The 21,039-nt window shown below is 37.4% G+C and overlaps 1 protein-coding gene across 4 annotated transcripts in view; it reads right to left on the minus strand.

Moving 5' to 3' along the window:
- Window positions 1–5,004: 5,004 nt before the first annotated feature.
- UMAD1 (UBAP1-MVB12-associated (UMA) domain containing 1) overlaps window positions 5,005–21,039 on the minus strand; it is an 85,146-nt gene continuing 69,111 nt past the window's right edge. For 3 of the 4 annotated variants that reach the window (XM_049799068.1, XM_049799065.1, XM_049799067.1), the window contains one exon: window positions 5,008–6,956. In XM_049799068.1, the coding sequence (XP_049655025.1) occupies window positions 6,699–6,956 (258 nt within the window). In that variant the 3' untranslated portion in view covers window positions 5,008–6,698. Of the gene's footprint in view, window positions 6,957–21,039 lie in introns of all 4 variants that reach the window. The other variant, XM_049799069.1, reaches the window with a different exon arrangement.

Below are 21,039 nucleotides of genomic sequence, written 5' to 3' on the forward strand. Positions count from 1 at the left end.
AGGAAGTAATTTAAAATCCCTCTATTAATCCAATATCAATTGCCTTCCTAATTTGCCTGCCCCCAAAACATGAGTTAAATTAGAACATGAGTTGAACTACATCAAAAAAGAGAGAATATGTTAACCCTGAGTGTCCAATTCTAGCCATAATTATACTAAGATTGATACATACTATCTGCAAGTACTGTAATACTACTTGAAATAAAATCTGGCAGTCCTTTCTGGGATAAATTTAACGCATATGTTCTATCCCACCCTATCAAGCAGAGGGAGAAGTGTAAATGTTTTTTATTTGAGAGACCACTGAAGGAGAACTAGCCAAACTACAAAAGACATAAAAGTCAAGTAACAACAAAAAGATCCTTTGAATCAATTAGTAAGATAAATATCAAGTCTTTGACAAAAGCCCTATCTAAACATATAATAGACAAAATCAAATCACAGGAATCTAAAAATGCCTTTAAGAGCAGAATAAGCCAAGCAGATGCACCAGTAGTTTCTAAAAACAGCTGAAAAAGGAAATTACAGTACAGTTTCCAAAACATCACACACTGCTTTATTTTCTTAAGGAGAAGAGACAAATAGCAGATCTCTTCTTAAAAAGGGTGACACAGTGGTCACACTAAAGTCCCAAAGTCTTTTTCAGTTCTAACAAGTATCAGTTGCTTTAAGTAAGTAATTCCCTTCTCACCGTGATGGTCCATTTCACCTGAGTCTTTGTTTTCTGAGCCCATCTGCTTCAGACTTCTCTTCCAATGAGATTTAGATGGATGCCCAAAGCTGACCTCCCAGAACAGTTACATGAACATTTGGATGCGAGTGGCTACTCTAACTGTAATGTTGATATCCACAAACAGTTGGGTAAGGGATGTTTATAATTGAGGCTCATCTTTTTTTTTGTTTGCTTGTGAGCAGTTTCTTTTATGTTCTGTTATTGAAGTACATGTGTCGACTGACTTAAGAGGACAGCCTTGTAAATGAGATCTTTGATCTCAAGAGTTTATTTTATCTTTGCAGCAAGGAAAAGTGAATTGAATTGGCTGGCAGAACTAAGCCCTCTCTTGTCTCTGTTCTACAGCTGCTGCATCCTTCTGGGGTCGTCATAACTTCCACTTCCACTGCTAGATACTCTCTTTTGCTACAGAATTAAAAAAAGGCTTCTCCAACATCTCATCATAACCTGCAGTACAATGCTGAAAGCTTTACAACTCCTGGTTTATTATACAAATGATGCAGCGTGCTCAGACTGTTTTGCTTCTGTAGGAGGGATGTATTTGACAAACCACTGAGCTGTGATACAGCAAAGCTCTCTGAGCTACCCTGATACCTCGTCAGAAAGTAAACTTTAGTAGAATATTCTGTGACTTTTTTTGGAGTAAAACAGTTGAGAAAGACTACTACATGGAAGGCTGCAGACTAAAAAGAAGTATCTGCTCTGAGATGTTGAAAGGAGTATGTGATCCATCGTTACTCTCCCATTATTTATGTTAATGTACAGAGGCAATAGCATTAGGGACTGTTGTGCTATCTACTACATGTACACAAAAAAAAGACAACGGGGCATAATACTGATTTACTTCCCAGTTCAGATAACCAATATGATAGTGTCATCGTATTCTTACCACCCGCACTTCATTTAGTTTCCATACTTTCATTACAGCCAATGTTAGCTACTACAGAAATAATGTTCAATGAAAACTGCTTTATCTGTCCTTTCCCCCTCCCCTTCCTTAGTTTGATGTAATTTTACTACGTATTTTTCCTTCTCTACTACTAAAAGAAGTAACGAACACAGTTGAACCTTGCCATTTTATAGTAGGTAGGTATCTGTAAAAAACTAATAAATTTTAACAGCCTTGAAGTAATTGCATATAGAATAGCCAGGCTTAGTCAAGATCTATTGCACTCACCATAAAGGTAGAAAAGCTCTCCATTAATATGTTTCAGAAAATAAAGTTTGAATTATTATTTTTTAGAAGTTCTACTGAATGCTTAAAGCTGTTTATACATAGAGGAAAAAAAATTCTCCACACAGATTTGTCTTACGAGGGACTGCATCCACAGAGGTCAATGTAGTGCTTTGGATCTTACTGCTTTTTAGATCATTCAGCTGGCCCGGCAGCACAGGCAGGAGAATTCAGACAGTCTTACTCATTAGCATCATATTGTGCAAAGAAAAACTTTACATACCTGTACACAGAACCTAAAATGTGTGCTCCAGAACTAAACAGACAGGGAGATGCCATGCCTAGAAGATCAAGTTTACTTCTTACACTCCTGGCATCTGAAAATGATGAAATTCTGAATTGACAAAAATCTCAGTTTCACTCTATGGGCAGTAATGCTTCCAAGTTAACTGACCACCAACACAACGGGCACAAGGTAGAAACTTTTCTCCCCTTCCAGTAAGCATAAATACTTACATTTCTTCTTTCGGATGGCTGTGATTCAGACAGAAGGAAGGCTAAGAAAGTGTCTGTGGGAACAGATCCCTTTTGCAGAGTGACGCCCAGGTCTCTTTTCAGAAAACAGTCTCATCTCTGTGAAGGATGTTGAAAAAAAAAGAGGTAGCTCTCCAGGAGACTCAAAGGACATAAATATCTAACTGGTAAAGAAAGAACATGGTCTCAATGGAAGATACAGGGAGATCAATAATTTTCCTTAGTTTAAGGAATTTGACATAACAATAGGAATAAATCAGGCCTAACATACCCCTTTCTAACTTGGCGAGCTTGTTAAAGAATGCCAAGCTTAACGCTGATGGAATGCTGCAGCACAAGCATGTGGGCTGAACAAACCCAACCTGGACTTATTTGTCTTGCTACAGCACCAAACAGGAGCCTACCTTTGGAATTTAAGGAGGATTTTCTGCCTCTTTGTTGCTGTAACAGACACTCTCCAGCTTCAAAAGGAAATCTGGTTAATCTGGAATTGCCCTATCATCAGTAGAAGAGTTGCAGTTACCTAAGAAGGGAAGGACTTACCCCTAGGAGTTGCACTTCTGGTTCCTCTCCATACTCACTAGGCTGAGCAGGGAAAACCCAAAGCAAGATAAATTCTTATGTCATAACAAAAGGTTGGTTGTGGGGAGGAGAGGAGAGCGGTTTCTCAAGCATAATTTTTATGCTCTTGTTCAGAACAACCCAATCATCTTGCCCAGGAGGCTGCTTTACTGCTTTTGTGAACACAACAGGTTCTCCAGCTAAAAATGCAATAAACTGTGTGTTATTTTGAGATACTGTAATTACCACGGTGAATATGCTCTTTGCCTTTTTCCTTTATTTGCTCTAGGGTCAAAAACTCTCATCTGTGACTCCACAAGCGTATATTTGCGAGCTGCAGTACTACAGTATCAGGGTTTGAATCACACTTCACAGAAAACTTCAGAAACTGGATCTGTAACCACCTCCTTGACTGACCTGCCGGACACAGCATTGTCTGGTTCCACTTCTGAGTTTGTCACCAAGGAGTTGTCTGTAGGAACCAGCTTCCAGTCAGCCTTCTGTGGGGCTGCTCTGGATGCAATTACTCTTTGATTTACCTTTGAACATGTGGGCTTCACTCCCCTTTTTCTACATTCAAAATTAGACTTTTCCAGAGCCTGTATTTACAACTTTTCCAGAGGAAATAAGAAGTGTCTTGTTATGTTTGATTTATTAGAAAGTTCCATAAGGAAGCTATCACACAGCACAAAGTACATCTCTTGCAGGGAAAATGTAGAGAACTGCAAATGAAACTCAAAGTCTCCCATGAACTAAAGTAACTCTAAATAAACTATTTAATAAAGGAGTGCAGGCCTAGTAATATGCCCACTAATGGCAGTGACAAAGCTCCCATTTACAGCACTTCACTGGCCCAGGATCACACCTCCATCTTTCATTACTAGTTCTGGAGTTGGCAACCTGTCATTAATATCAGAATCAAGACATCGGCTATGAAATATCTTTCAGTTCTGTCTAAACAATTTACATATATATGCATACAATTCTATTCAAGTTCTCATTATTATATACAGAATATACAGAAAGGACAGCCAGGACGGTTTACTATTTTAATACCAATGTTGATTCTATTTTAATAATTTTAAGATTTTTTTAAAAAATTAACTATATTCCTTCATTGGTGGTCAAATGTTTGACAATATATAGAAACATCTGGTATTTGTTGCCAGTGACAGATATGTGTATATTCACATATATTCTATGCAATAATCACTTAGCATATGACGTTAAACATACCTTACACAAGCAATTCACAGTCTTTATGAACTAAGACTCTTTGAAATCTTTTATTTTCTGAGGATTGTGCCATCTTCATGTTGTTAGTGGGCAAATAGTAATATCCATAAATCTAACTAATTTATAACAGTTCAAGTGTATTTTTTTTCTTATCCCAGTGGGAAGAAATTCACCTTTGCTGTCTGGATAACATTAGGCTTCAATCCACTTTTTATGGATGATCTCAAGCAAGGGAGAGGTTTGAGCCCCAGCCCTTGCTAAAGAGAGGGCAGTCAGGAGACACATTCCCAGTACCCTTGCTCATTACTAGTACTCTTGCTAGGTGTAAATTTTACCCTTTATGGAACATGATTAAGGATGAAGGCCAAATGTTTAACCTACCATCCACATTTCTCATCATGGGTGAGTACGACCTCCTCCCTACTCCCCGTTGCCTCTCCTTTTCTTTTGAAAGAATGCTTGTGAGTGTAATAGAGCACAATTCTGACAAGATGTAATTATTTTAGATAAATTACCTAACTGTAAGCAAAAAATGAATGCAAAAAATTATATGCTAAGTCGGCTAGCAAGGAAAGAACAAGTATTGTAAGTTTGTTCAGTCTTCAACAGTGTTTTGCAGTTCTGCTTCTAGACCACCTGAGCTGCAGAAACATTTCATATTCAAAATGGACAACTTGAATGGAAACACGCTATTTGCAGAATGATTAATTTTTTTAATGATAAAATATAAAACAATCACGAAATTTAAGTTTAGTGCTACAGATGTGTTAACTAGAAAACTCAGCACACAAAAGAGTTCTAAACGATTTGATAAAATGAACTCTTCCTTCTAAGACTGAGTACTTCCCAGCTCACAGCCATACTATACTCAGAACAGTGTCATAGATGCCACCTACACCACTGCAAGTCACCAACACAGGACACAGAATATATCAGATGAAAGTGTGATATATTTGATTAAAAGGACCCCGATTTTTAAATGACACTGACAAGATTTCCAAATTGAATTTCCAAGTTCAAGCTCCCATTAAGTCTGAATGGTCACAGCTATAGTAAACAATACAGGTGAAGCCGAGTAATAACTCTCACACATAAATTTATTTAGTATTACTATTATTTTGCATTTTTTTTTTATTGGAGTGCAGCACAAATACTTTCCCTGAAACAATAACTTCAAAACATTTAGGAACATAGCTGTCAAAAATATTAAATACATACGTTTAAAAAAATCTAAAACATGAATAACAACATAAGACGTATTCACAATGTAACTTCTCCATCATTTACAGTATTTATCTCAAATACTGTAAGAGGATGCAAGTCTGAAAATATAAGTATTTTAAGCTATCACAGAGCATAGAAAATATATGAAAATATCCACTAACATGTGGCACAATATAAATATTCTACCCCGAGAGAGAAAACAAGTGTAGTCTTTTGTGTGACACAGATCATTATTCATCACAAATCGTGATGTTACATCAGAGAGCTGTTGCTCATGCAACAGCAGCTCTGGTTTTAGTTGGGAAAAACATGCTCAATGCTTGCGAGCAGGGGACATAGTGGTCTGCGAGAATGCATGTTTAGGTACTTAGCCATTTAATTTAGCTGGATAAGAAACAATGTAATGTTTTCCTGTTCTTAAACATTGCCATCTGTATCTCTGGCACACAAATTAAAAAAAGAAGGGTGTGACCATTAAAAGTACGTGTCCTGAGATTTCCTTCTTCAGGGGGCAAAGAGGTTAAAATGGAAAAGCCGATCTGTGTATAAATCAGGAACACATGTGGTAATGAGAACAAACAGCAGCCAACAGGCAGGCGGGGAGGACTTCTCCAGGCACAAAATGAGATGGGACAAAAATACCATCTGCTGGAAAGGAAGTGCAGCAACTGATTTTCACTTTGAAATTGGTTTTAACCAATTCTATTAAATCTTCATAATTATTTAAGCACTCATAAATAGCTCTGAGGTTTTAAAACTTGGTTTAACTGAAAAGCTGTCTGTCCAGTAGTGCAAAGCATCGTTGCTTTAGCGTAAATACTGAGTTCTATCTGTAGAAAATCAGAGGTGATCTTAACACCTGTAACAGGATTTATGTGTTTAGTATCTGAGTGAAATAACAAAACAGTGCAGATGTGCGCAGACTTCATCTTAAAGTTACGAAATGTTTGTGTCTGCAGCCTACCTACTGGAAGTACATACCAACAGCCAGTCTCCTACTCGGGCTGAAACAGTTTTGCTTGATTTCTTTGGAGATAAACAGAATATTTAACATAGTAAGTTACAGTTCACTCAAAGCTAAGAAATATAACACAGTTGTGAATAACAATCCTTTTGATGCAATGCATCTGATATACCAGTGGCAGACCCCCAAAATATTAAGTTGATTAAAGTAAGTCTTTATCTTCACCTTAAGACTTGTTCCTTGACACAGACAGAAAAAAAATAAAGAAAACATTACAGATCACAAAGCACTGAATTTTCAAGTGTAAAGTCATACCAAAATCTTGATAAATTATCATTGATGTCGTAGGTGAGCAATCGGTCAGGAACGTCATTATGGGTGCCCTGTACTGCTAACACATGTGGTGCTAGGGCAAAGGGTACGTCATTCAGAAGATCTGACATGAAAGGGCTGCTTTCCAAATTTTGACTCCTTTCATTTCCCACCTCTGCGCTTGACACAGTCAACTGTGATCGGTGCCCTGTATTTATCTAAAGAGAACAGAAGAACAGAAATTTAGACACTACAAGTCAGGCAGCTAAGGCTTTGTACTTGGAACCATCATGACCTACTAATAAATGAAAACAAAAAATACAATAATAAATAAAATCAGTTTCAGAGTTTGGTTCAGGTAGAACTAAAATAGCAGTTCTTGATATATGTTGATATAATTCTTTAGATCAGGCTGACTTGAATTAAGCCTAAAAGAACAATTGATTTTTTTTAATTATTAGGGATATTTCTCCACCTAATGCTACTCTGCATTTATGAAACCCATGAGGCTGGTGGGACTTTCTGTCATTATGTCCAGTCTTGTTTAGGGGAAGTTATTTCATATAATTCCTTTCATAAACTGATGAAGCTCCATCTTTTGTTCCCCCATTCCTTTTCAGAAGTTGTCTAACAAAGACATAACTTTGATGATTGGAAAACACTCCCACCCCAGTTATTCTGAAGTATTAATGATGTTGTTTTCCAATTTGAAATGGTTGGTGAGGTCTATTATATATGTCAATATATGCATTGCCAAATATGTGCTTTATAGAAAAACAGAGTTAACAAAACTTTAAAACCACCCAACAAAACCCCCTGAACCAAACCCAACAATAAATAAATAAACAAACCCCTGCCATATAGAAGTAGACAATATCATTTACAGAAAATGTCAGCAGATGGGATGCTGGACCCAATAGACTTGCAAGCTTTGATATTGGCCTACCAATATGACTTAATATTAAGTGCCTAAAACTTCTACTATTTTAAAAACAAAGAAAAGACTATTTACTCTGCCTCTAGAAATCAAATCTAACTTGTTTTACTACTTACAGCAATAAAATACTAAGCAAACTGATAGCTCTCACATCATCTCTAGGAGTAAGATGTTTGTTATATGGATTTCTATTTTGTATAAGGACATATACAGAAATATTCAGTAATTTGTTCAAAAGTGCTTAACAAGTCATGTCAGAGCCAAGAACATTAGACATGAATTTCTGACTGCAGTCCCGACTTCTTCCTTTCAACCCTCCATACTCAGCGCACAGCAAGAAAAATCCAAAGCTTACACAGTTACTAGGGAAGGGAGAGCACTGAAAGCTTTAAACGCTAATTTGGTGTTCAACTGATTATAAGAGTTAAATGGATCTAGTTGTGTGGAGGTCGCTTTCATCCTAAATTATACCATGATTTTTAGGGGAGTTGTGGTGCTCAAGATCTGACCTGTGCTGGAGTTGAATGTTAGAGATCATGGCTGTTACAGAACACCTGATGTTGTGGCTGTTTGACAGAAGGACAGTTTGGGCAGTGGAGTGGCAGTGGGGTTGGTTGTTTTCCTGCTTGGGAGTATGTAACACAGCTAGGCATTTAGCCAGGTAAAAGATACTCACTGGATTTGACTTGAACGCAACCTGAGCACTAGTCATTCCTTACACAACCCAACATTTCATCTAGCAGGACAGATAAACAAACATTAAACTTTCTATTAAACCGTCAACAATGAAATAGATAATTGTCCTGGTTTCAGCTGGGATAGATAGAGTTAATTTTCTTCCTAGTAGCTGGTATAGGGTTATGTTTTGGATTCAGTACGAGAAGAATGTTGATAACACACTGACATTTTCAGTTGTTGCCAAGTAGTGTTTAGACTAAGTCAAGGATTTTTCAGCTTTTCATGCCCAGCCAGCAAGAAGACTGGAGGGGCACAAGAAGCTGGGAGGGGACACAGCCAGGGCAGCTGACCCAAACTGGCCACAGGGATACTCCATACCATGCGATATCATGCCCAGTATACAAACTGGGGGGAGTTGGCCTGGCGGAGGGATCACTGCTCAGGAACTAATTGGGCATCGGTTGGCAAGTGGTGAGCAATTGCATTGTGCATCACTTGTTTTGTATATTCCAATCCTTTTATTATTATTATTGTCATTTTATTATTGTTATTATTATAATTATTATTTTCTTCCTTTCTGTCCTATTAAAACTGTTCTTATCTCAACCCACGAGTTTTACCTTTTTTCCCCCAATTCTCTCCCCCACCCCACTGGGTGGGGGTGGAGTGAGCGAGCAGCTGCATGGTGCCTAGTTGCTGGCTGGGGTTAAACCACGACAATAACCTTGCCAATTTAAGTCAGTCCAGAGTCAGTACTTGTCTTAGGTGACAGAGGAAGCTCGCTCCGCCATAAGCTACTGGGACAGAAGGGGTTAGTGGTGCTGCACACTCTGAACTTCCCAAGATCCATTACTACTATGTCGCAGAATAATAACGTAAAATTTCTTAAGGTTAAGAAGTTTTATTAAAAACAATGACTGCTAGATATAACTACTAATGTTACTGGTTATGAACCAATGCAAAAGAGGAGTGAATGAGCTCCAAAGGAGGCAAGTGAGGAAAGCACCTTCCTACTGAGCTGCTGGGATTCACTTCCCAGTACAAATCCTATTTGATTTTTCCCCCTCTCTTTCAGACCACCTTCAGGCTAATTACTGTAAAACATTTTATTTTATATCAAAAAGGAAAGAGTAGTCCCATCTTTGCCTATTCTTCTAGGCCACTTCAGAGCCTTCTGGAGATAGAGAGGGTATGTTGCTGGGTTTCTCCTGCTTTAACAATATTCTCTAAGCTACTATAATACTGACATGTCTGTACTACATAACTCCTACAGTTTCTTGTTCTTTATTTTCCCTAGCTTTCCTTTTCTCAGTTCTCTATTGTTATGAGTAGCTAACAGCTCTTCAGAAAGCTACATGCAACAGCACAGGCAAGAGTTGATAAAGATTTCTTTGGCTTTCCTTACTGATTCTGGTATCTTTAGAGGGCAGAGAAAATAGGAAAGCTAGCAGAGAAGTCAGGAAGATAGCCCCCATAGTTCTCCTACTGCAGCTTTCCAAGCTCTGAGCAAAAAACCAAAGGCAACAGCACTGTAAGTCTGTAAGTTCACGAAAACCCTAAAATCTCTTGTACTTGTCTGTTCTAATCAGCACAGTTATGTTCAAGTCATAGATGAGCAGCTCTCACAGAATCACAGAATGGTTTGGGTTGGAAGAGATCTTAAAGATCATCTAATTCCAACCCCCCTGCCATGGGCAGGGTCACCTTCCACTAGACCAGGTTGCTCAAAGCCCCATCCAGCCTGGCCTTGAACACTTCCAGGAATGGGGCATCCGCAACCTCTCTGGGCAACCTGTTCCAGTCTCTCACCACCCTCACAGTAGAGAATTTCTTCCTAATATCTAATCTAAATCTACCCTCTTTCAGTTTAAAGCCATTACCCCTCGTCCTATCACTACACTCCCTGTTAAAGAGTCCCTCCCCAGCTTACCTGTAGGCCCCCTTTAAGTACTGGAAGGCTGCTGCTGTAAGGTCTCCCTGGAGCCTGCTCTTCTCCAGGCTAACCACCTCAACTCTTTCAGCCTATCCCACTTTACAAGGGATCTTATCTTCTACTGCTAATTGATAACACTTAGAGGAAGTCTTCCTTCTTGTCATGGCCAAATAGGCCTAAGGTGTGCATCATAAAATTCATAAACATCTTCTGGTACAGACATATTCTCTTGCTAAGAACACTGCCAAACACACAGAACATTTATTTATGTTGATGATATTTATCTAACACCCCCTCTCCCAATACTTCAAATAAGTACTTAAATTTGTAGCTGCTGTAAACTTAAACGCTTTCCTGAATTTCTACTCTGCACAAATTTGTGACATACCCTCTTGAAAGAAATAACCTGTGAAGCATTTGTTGAGGTGCTGATATTTGCTTGTATTACATCAATCCCATATTCTGAAGGGGTAAGCAGAGTCAGAAAGCTCCAAATTAAAAACAGGAAAAAAGTTACACCTAGGAATCAATTAAGCAAGATCTTCAAAGACCCTACTACCTCCCCCCACTCCCACATTCCAGGTAAAAATGATCCCTCACTCGCTGTCCTATACCCGTAGCTCAGATGATAATCAGAAATCCCTAGAAGCTAATGTGGGGGGTTTTTGGCAAATTATACTTTTATGAGCACCTGTTTATATCTTAATTGTCCCACAAGCTGGATGAACTCAATTTACATTCCAAATTAGACTATCACATGGCAAAACTAACTTCAAGGAGGAAAACCAAAAAATCGGAGAGAGCACAATGCATCTTGGATCTTCTTTTTTCCTCTAGAAACCTTACATTTGTTAGAAGGGTGCCAAATGGGCAGCCCCAGAAATTAAAACCTTTTCTGCACAGAGAACATATCATGTATTGACAATGATAGACAAAGAACCAGCTTTTCTTACTCTCAAGTCCCACTCCACACTTCAAAGCAAGACTGCAGTAAGGAAGGATGAATTACACTAGAATTGTTTTACTCTTAAACATCATTTTACCATACTCAATCTCTGCATACTGTCAGCAAGGTTTGTAATAGTCTATAGATTCTGATACTATTTTAATAGCCAAAACAGTTTCATAAATAAAGCCCAAAATGGCTGGGAGCAACATAGTACAGATAAGCCAGGAACAAAGAAAAGCGTCAGGTCAGTATAACAAATGCCATAATCTGATCTCAGAGCCAACAGTCTTTGGATCCAGGTCTACCCAACCCTTCATGAGAAGGTCTTGGGTCCAATACAGTAAGATCAGTTTACAGCATAAATGAGAAAAGGACTTGAGATTTCCTATTTCAGTTTCACACATAAACCATTACTGTCTCCCCCATGAAAATGGCTATTTTTCACTGTTTTAAAATGTTCACATTCACTTTTTCATTTATAGCAAATCACATTTTATGTTACTATTATTGAACTGACATCCGAACAAATTATACAATGGGAAAAATACAAAACCTGCAGAAGACGATTCTTTAATGCAGTATGCAAAACACAAACATGGTAGAAAAACGCTGGCCAAAGTTAACCTGGAAAGTTAACTGAAGATAGGCTGTGGTAAAACCGTCACGTTTGCAGTTTAACTCCTTGAACGTTGTGGAACCCATCCCTTTACCTAGTACACAATGTGTCATATGCATTATGGCATATGTTATATTATCTATTAGGCATCTACATAAAAAGAAAAAAGTTCCTGTCCTGAACAATTCAGGTTGCAAGAAGTAATTTTTCAGTTCTGCCTAGCACAGTCATTACAGGCAATCATTGCCCTTTGCTATGCAGAATTGTTTCTAAGCACTCTTGCAGTGATATTTAGATATTGGCCTCGTGCAAGATCTTACCAAGCTAGACGTATTTTTGCACTTCTAAATCATAAAGACATCCCTTAAATGGGCTAAGACATATTTCACTCATATGCTGGAGAATCCACATCAGTGAAAAGACCTTGATGAAGCCAACCTGACCAGCAGGCCTTTATAGTGACTGCAGCAACGTAATGAAGAACTGGACACTCTGGTAGAGAACATCAATCACACATCAGTGCTGAGATCACCCAAGCTGGTTACAATGCAAACACCAGCACAAAGCTATGTGATGCAATCAAAGTCAAGGTTATGAAATGGCTTATGTTTTCACGCATGCATTCTTCAAGCATATATAGAACTGCAAGTCCTAGAGAATTTGATATCCCACATTAGTCACACTGATTTCTACTTAAATGCCTAACTTATTTATCCAGAATACAATCTATTCAGAGCATATTCTCTGGACATTAGCTAAACAAAGCACTGCCAAATGCTATGACACACAATCCTGCCATGAGAAATATTAATTGAATACACTTAGAAGATCACCAAACAATTTACATTTCACCAAACACCAGGGAGTCAAAAAATCAGTTAAAATTAGAGAAGGTATGGTAATCAAATTTAATTCAACTAAGCAAGGTGTCTTCTTCATTCTTGGTTTGCAATCCAAATGAACAGGGATAAAAGAAAACAGTATGTAAACATATATGGTAGCTGGCCACCAGATACTAATTGCACTCTGATGGCAAGGGTGTTAGATGTTATTTCAAAACTAACAAAGTACAGAATTATCCTCTAAAGTAAATTCTTCCGTTTAGCTCTTTTTCTTTTTTTAAATGTTTCTCAGCTGCGTTTAAAAACATCTAATTTGCTGCATCTCTGTGCTAACCATAAGTCTGCCAAGAGTCTCGTAAGGAAGAAAAAATGCATAGTTTACAATGTACTGAGAAGCTGGATTTACAGTGCTCTGAACCAGAATCAAAGATCACTGCTAGCATTATTATCATCTAAACTACTGAACAAGGTTTTCTAACAAAAATTGAGTGATTTAAAGAAATTCGTACTTTCTGTAAAAAGTTGTGGTTTTTTTTCCAGAAGCAGAACCATTTTCCTCAGAAAGACAGCCTTGAGAAACAAAAAGTACATTCAGTCTTCCAGAATATTTAGTAAATATCATAATGATGACAGAGACCTACAACACTACTGGTGATACAGAAATATTATCTTTATTTCAGGCAATTTTGTAGTATTAGAGCAAATATTGTATCATAATGTATCTCGGAATTTATTTAGCATTACGCAGTTATTTCTGACGTATCTAGAAATGGAAATTGTCTTAGGGGATTGTTCCTCCAGTTGTGTTTCAGCTGAAGCTTTTTAGGGTATTCACTGGGCCTTTTTAGAAAATTTGTAGGAATTCCAGAGTGAGCATCTCCACTGAGGACGATTCACTTTGCAAATAAGAAGAGTAATGGCAAAGAGGAACAGCAGGGAAAAGAAAAAATATTCACAAGGCACTCAATGTTTAGCACTTTGTATTAAAAAATCTAAGCTAGAAAAAAAGGATCAGTAAAGCCTTGTTGGAGGGGGAAAAGTGTACATGACATGACAGTTTTTAAATGTCACAAAAACCCCAACCCAAAACATCAACAACAAAACACCCCCACAACCAACACACCAATAAGTATGTGACCTATATCCTTACAGAACTGAAAGGAGGGAAGAACCCACCCAGACAAGCGCAAAACAGGTGCCCTTGAGATGGTTTGGAAAACCTCACGTGAATCATGAAAGCTGCTATTCTTTCAAGGCTCGCTCAAAAGTTCAGTCAGCATCCCCTTCAGGAACTCAAGAAAAAAGTTATTTCTATCTGGGAGAACAAAAGTAGATGGAAGAAGTAGCACTGGAGACCTTGCAGTAGCTCGTTGCTGTACCCAAATGACTTCTGGTCACTTTCTTTCTTTCTTAACAGAAATGCAATGAATGAGATTGTAATACTAGCTCCAGATTGGTGTTGTCAGTGGTTGCAATAGGCAGACTTCCACGCTGAAAGCTTTGGGCTAAGATCAAGTCCTTGGAGAGGCTTTTAGAAGCAAGAATGGCTGTCAATGGAAATCAGCTTTCTCATTTGCTTTGGGCTCTTGTTTCCCAGCTTCTTATGACTCTCATTCTGTAATACAGCAGTAATTTGTCTTTCTTAAAGAGCTCCTGCTACCTGTACAAATTTTGTGTGATTAGTAGGCAGCATGTTTTTTCTCCATTTATCAATATTGCTGTTCAGAGGAAAACAGAACCAGATTTTAAAATAAGCTTTTAAGAGTATTTTTACTGATTTGTGACATACATTTTAGATATTTTTCATTTTAATTTTCCTCTTTAAAACATGTTTTTTAGCTGTTTCCTAGACTAGAACAGAATCAAGGTCAGGTTAATGTTGCTGAAATCTTAAAGAACAAAATTCTAAAGAAACAGTTAAAAGTACCGCCGACATTCTACAGTTTGTCATTATTATAGCAAAGCTCCCCACAGAGTACCCTGGCCTGCAAAGAACAGTAGGGAAATGTTTGTTAAACCACGCTTTCTGTATCAATAATGATGTACATTTGTACATACTCATTGGCATTAAAGCAATTAGAAAAGTGTAATTATTCAGAACTAACTTCTTCTCTAATGTAGGAACAATTGGATATTTTAAATGCAGAATGAACTTTCTATAATTAGTACATGCTCCCTGCCCTCTCAAACAGCTAAAACTTAAACTCTGCAGAGGGGAGGAATTGTGAGGTTGCCATTTGAGCTCTGGATACTCTGAATGTTCCACAGTTAAAGTGTTAGTTTAATTATCCTAGTAAATACTAGAGATGCCTGTGAATTTTAATTATGAAACACTTATAGAATGTAATTCTACCCTGAAAACTATTCTTAAGTCCCACAAAAGACTGCGTATCTAGTGTCTAAACCAACTATCTCATTTGTTGATCCTAGAAGAAAAAAATTGGTTTTCTTCATTAACGATTGTGCAGACTCAAACCAGAACAAGATTATGGTTCTGTTTTTACTCAATCCCCTATAATAACAATTGGGCACAGGAAATATCTGAGTGGGACTGGTGATAAATTTAGCAAATATATTGAACTTAATATAACCAAAATTGTATAATGATATATTTATTCCTATTTCCTACTTTTATTCCTTTATTCCTAATTCCTATTATTTATTTCATTCAATAATTGTTTAAAGACAGAGAACCATAACATCTCAAATGAGGACATCTGTAACGAGAAACTGTAAAATTGTGAACAAACAGGGATAAGATGCAACATGAAGAATGACCGCAGAACTAAGAGAAAGCAGAAATAAGAAGGAAGAAGAAAAGGTGTCTAAATGTTTATTAAAAATGCTAAGTCTTAATTTCACACCATAAATAAAACAATTATACTCTTACCTTTCCTTCTATCCCAACCAATTTTGGCACTTTTGAATCTGATAATTGAAGAGCTGTATCAGCATTTGTGCCCCTTCAGTAGCAGGGTTCCTGTTCTTGCTGCCTCCCTGTACCTCTCTGGAGGACCCTGAGCTTAGGGCACTGTCCTAACAGGTGAATTTTGGACAACGTTCCCCTCTGCAAGATGAATATTATGATAAGAATAATCTTGGAAGAAAGAGAGGTGTGGGTTCAGTAAGAAACAGTTTATCTAGTTCCTCTGTTCCTTCAAAGTACTATGCAAGCTATTCATAGCAAAGATCTCATACATTATAATAAGCAACTTAAACAATATTCAGCATGTTGTGCTTCTGCCAGTGCCAGGAAATGTTACTAAGTAGGCCAGAATTTTTTTTTTTTGTTTTTTTTTTTCTGTAGCACTTACACTGAAAGATTAAAAAGTTCATGAAAATTACTATAGTAAGTAAACTGCAAGCCAGAAATGCAGGCAGTTGTAGACATCCAGCAGTGCATTCCACAGCCACAAATCAGAAGTGAAGGACAAGTCAATATATTGCAAGATAAATAGAGAAGTCTGATAAATGCTGATAATGGATTTGTTCTTTAACTTCAGTTAGAACACTGAAGCACAAAGTAGTCACATTTATTTTGCTGCTGCCTTCATTCCTGATGTAATACAAAACTCATATAACTTCAATATAGCCAGAGAATATAGTAAGAAATTAATTTTCTATAAAACTTTAACAGCATATTGAAATAAGCAGTATTTAAATAATCCATTTAATTTAGCAGCTTCATTTTGTCAATGTAGTTAATGACAACAAGATTTTAGTTTCTCTCTACTGCTCCAAGCAAAAAAAACATCCTGAAGACTTTTTGGGAAGCTGATGTCCTGAATAGAAGGAGTTTAGACAAATAGGGTCTCTGCCTCCATGTCTCTACCTCTTGTTCCCAACCCCTGCTATTGTAGAAGCTCCAACATGGTAACCTGCTATGGCAGAAAAAAAGATGACAGTTTCTCTGAGATGGTATATGTTCACGGAGCAGAACCTCTGAAAAACAGGGATAATACCGGATTCTTTCATTATTCTACTATGTGTATGAAAACCCAAAGACTTGAATGGGAAAGGAAGCTGCCTACATAAGAAAAGAACTTCGACAATTAAACATAAAAGACTAGTAAGAAAATATTTAGCAAACATGGTTTCATAAAAAGAAGTAAATAAATTTTTCAGCAAATTTGAACAACTGAGAAAAGCTGCGTGTATCATAAGTTATTGTTTTGAGAAGAAAAGGAAATCTCTCTTTGAGTAATTGAGGTCGTCAGCAACATCCGTGAAATGTCCCCCCAGAACCTTAATATCTGTGAGAGGAAAAAGACAGGGATAACAATTTCCATCTACAATACGAGGAAAGGAAAAGGAAATGATCTTGGATTTGATTTTCACAAGAAAGCTAATTACGCAGAGTGAACTGAAAAGAACTACTACTCTGAACCCAGGTGAATCTTCCTCCAGCAATACCTGCAAACAACGTCCTCAGCCATGCTTTCAGAAGTTCTGTTAGCCGACTAAACCCCTGGATCTTACTAACAGTCTCTCTCCTCAGTCTTGAAGATCATAAATGGATCCTCAGGCAGATGTGTGAATAAAAATTGCTGTACTAAGTGCTTTGTTCTGAGGTTTTTATTGTGCTGCTTAAAATCCAAGCATGCAGCAAGACTAGCAATGTGCCCTATTTACAAATTTAAAATACTCTAATGCCAAAAAAAGTGAATTAGGCGAGTGTCTCCTAACACAACTTTCCACCTGCTCTCTCCATAAAGATTCAAGTCAGTAAGAGAAAGGAAGGATGGATATTTGACTTTAAGTTCCTCCATACACAGTCTGTAGCTGGAGCACTTATCAACAGCACCTTCAGCAAAGAAGTTACCGGGAGCCAGTTTGTAAAGCTTCAATCTACAAACAGTAGCAAGACAGAGTTATCCTCAGCACCTACTGCTTAGGCTTTTGAGATGCAGGAATAAAAGCATGACTCTCAAAGCAGTAAAGGACCAAATAATTAAATAAATAAACAAAAGGAAACAAATATTTGTCATCTCTTTTGATTAAGGTGGCCTCTTTCAGCCTCCTGGTTCACTGTGGATGATAATTGGACCATAATGAAAAGGAAGAAGGGTACTTTTTTGGCTTTTAAAATAGATTTGGTTTTATCAAGCAGGACTACTAGTTGCATTACAATACTAGAAAAGTATTCTTAAAATTTGTAACACTGGAAGCAAAGAACAGAAATTTGCAAACAAATAATTTCCATTTTATCTTGTATTTTTTAAAAGAGCTTAGAACAAAATTGGACTGTGCTACGCAACGCACAGTCTTTCACAAGTCTGATACGACTGAGGAGTGGTGAAGTTTGGGGGATTTCTTTAAGGCAGAAATTACAGCAGTAGCACATTGTGGTGAAAGGACCAAACCACACTAATGGAAAGTGCAGAAAAACATATTTCTGTCTTATCCATATTAGCATTTTGGACTGAAATGAGGCAGTTTTCATGTCCTATTTCCTTTCCATTAAAATGGACTGCCCACTGCTGTTTGTGGTGGGGTTTGTGTTGGGGTTTTTTTCCCCAGAAAGTGGCAGTGAAACTAACCTAAAGACATTGTTATTTTCCTTACTTGGTGTTTAAAGTAATTATTAATAAGCAGCCCTACTCTACAGTCTTTCAGCCACCATTTTACGCTAATCCATCATGTTGTAAATATCACTGTACCATCAGGCTGTATTAACACACAGTCTCACCAAGTGATGTATGATCTACATTGCATTTTAGATCAATTTTAATATTTGGAAAGCCCAGAAGGATTGCTCCCAGAGGCAGGATGACTGACCAATCAATTTGTTGACAGCGGCAAAATGAACCAGCATTGCTGGCTTTTAGTCCAACCGCGTGTGTTTGGACAAGGATAGAGGATAATCAGCAGTTTTATCTGGGGATTAAGCGAGTCAGAAGATCCCAAAATTAGAGAAAGGCTAAAAAATGTGATGGCAACATCTGAGCACCCAATTTGAGTATCTCCTGCTACAAATAACCATCCAATGTAACTGAATAAGCACACAATTAAGTCCAGCATATAGTGAGTCTCTCCCAAACTAAATAGGGAGGTATGCAAATTGTGCTTCTGGATACATGTGCCTTGGTCACTATTTGGAGTATATGTTCCTTTCCTAAAGCCTAGCTGTCAAAATGAAGAGGCTGCCAATCAGGCCAATTTTACTATTTTATGAACTTTTTACATGTGGGTACATACATTGCTATTTATAGGCACTAAATGATGAAAATATACCATGCTTGTGTGTCGTTCTTTCCCTACAGGAGGTGATTTTGTCTTCTGTTGCTCATACCTCACCAACTGTACAAATTGACCACAGCCCTAACTCCAGATTCCACAGGCAGGGCTGTAGAAGGGAGGGATGCTCCAATCAATTTGTTGTGTGTAAGTGTATTTGCTGGCCAGACAGAATATTCAAGTCCCATTTTAAAAGATTGTAAGGCTTCCTCAGTTCTTGTCGTAATGAAATCTCAACTGAAGTTAAACAAAGGTATTTCATACCTGCAAAGTGCTATAGAAAAGTGCTTTGTAAGAGAGTGCTGCATTACTTTTTTGAAAATGAACTGTTTTCTAAGTTCAGAGAGGAAGTTGGTGACAGCCACATTAATCCACATCCCTCAATTCCCACTCTAGTTCCCTTTATCTAAAAATATAAAGTTTCCCTTTAAGAAAAAGACAATGGACATAGCATTCTTGACATTACTATGATTACTAAGTATCTGAAATAACGCCAGCTGTGTATCACGTTACACAGATAACAAGTCTAACTACTCACTTTAGAACTGAGAAAAAGCCTACAAGGTGATAGTCTTACAAGACAGCCTCAGGTCTTACTGGTTGACCCTGGGTCAATAGATTCCACAAATCAGAGTTTATAATATGTTATTTCTGAGGCCATTGCAACTAATCCTTTGTGACATGCAGAAGCAGACTTTCTTATTGATTATCATGTTGCTTAAATTTTACATATGTATGTACATATACCTAATATATTTATATATAATATGTACATATACCCTCCCCTCCCGCTAAGTTGCCCAACTGTTGAGGGCAGACAGAAGTCCCCTGATCCATACATTCTGAAGATCTTCCTAGTATGAAAAGACCTGTGAAATATTTCGGTCAATTAGCAAACAGATAGCAATATGAACATTACAATATAATGAATCCTTATAAAGCAAATACGCTATTGCATAGTAAGAGTTGTAATATGTAGTAGTTGATTTTTTTACCTGACTGGGCTATTTACCTTCCTTCTCAGTAAGATCACAACCATATGTTGTGCCTTTGTTATCATATGGCTGCTCTACTTCACATGTACTTTCAATCTGTGGCTCCACATGGATCCCCCAAAGAACTGCAATCTATTCACTATACATGCAAAGGATGGAGGGAGCTAAGAAAGATGATGTCCATTGCAGCCATGAAGACTGAAAAGTAGTCATCCTTCTTTAAAGGTAATGTTAAAAATTCACTTCCTATAGCTTATGATCACACACAATAATTGAGTAAAATATAAGATCTTTTTTATGATGGTACCAGCATTCAGAGAAAAGTACATGCTTGATGACTTGCTGCAGACAGTCTTATTCCAGTCCCTTCTAAGAGTGGATAAATTCATTAAGTGATTATTGCTTACATACCCAATTAAGAAGAGAGAAAATATGGACCAACATGCTTTAAGGGCTTTATATGTGAAAAAGATCTTGGAGTTAATATGACATATGACAAGCAATTAATCTAACCAGGCCATGACTAGAATTCTAGCTTATGAGAGCTTAAAAAAAACCAACAAACCACACACCAAAAAAACCCCCAACCAAACAACAACCAAAAAACCCCACACAATCTAAGCAGCAACATTTTCTACTGACACCGTAATTTGTCAAAATGGAGCAAACTGAACACAAACATTGGCCAATAATTTTGAAATATAAACCACCTTCTCTAAAGCACATGTAGAGAATTTAAAATGATGCAGTAAATCCAGTCCAGAACACCCTTCTCGAGATTTTAAATGTGGGACCCTCTGAACCATAACCTAAGAGTTGGGTGACTGAACAGAGACATGATCAGTAATAGCTCCTTTTCCAGTAACTTGTAAAAATAATCCAGACAGCCAGGCTTTAGTAAAAACTGGGCAATAATAGGTCTGGAAGAATAAATTAGTTTTAATTTTTATTATTTTTTTTTAGAAGGAAAACAAGATAACATTAGCATTATTCATGCCCTGGGATTATATCTGGCAATCTGCTCAAAAGGATATCTTAAAAGTCTATCAACTTAAGCAATACTTGCTAATTTTTCTAGAAGAGTAAAACAAAAGTTAAATTTATCTTTTCCCCT

This window comes from Accipiter gentilis, chromosome 4, assembly GCF_929443795.1.
Source record: "Accipiter gentilis chromosome 4, bAccGen1.1, whole genome shotgun sequence".
Lineage (NCBI taxonomy): Eukaryota > Metazoa > Chordata > Aves > Accipitriformes > Accipitridae > Astur > Astur gentilis.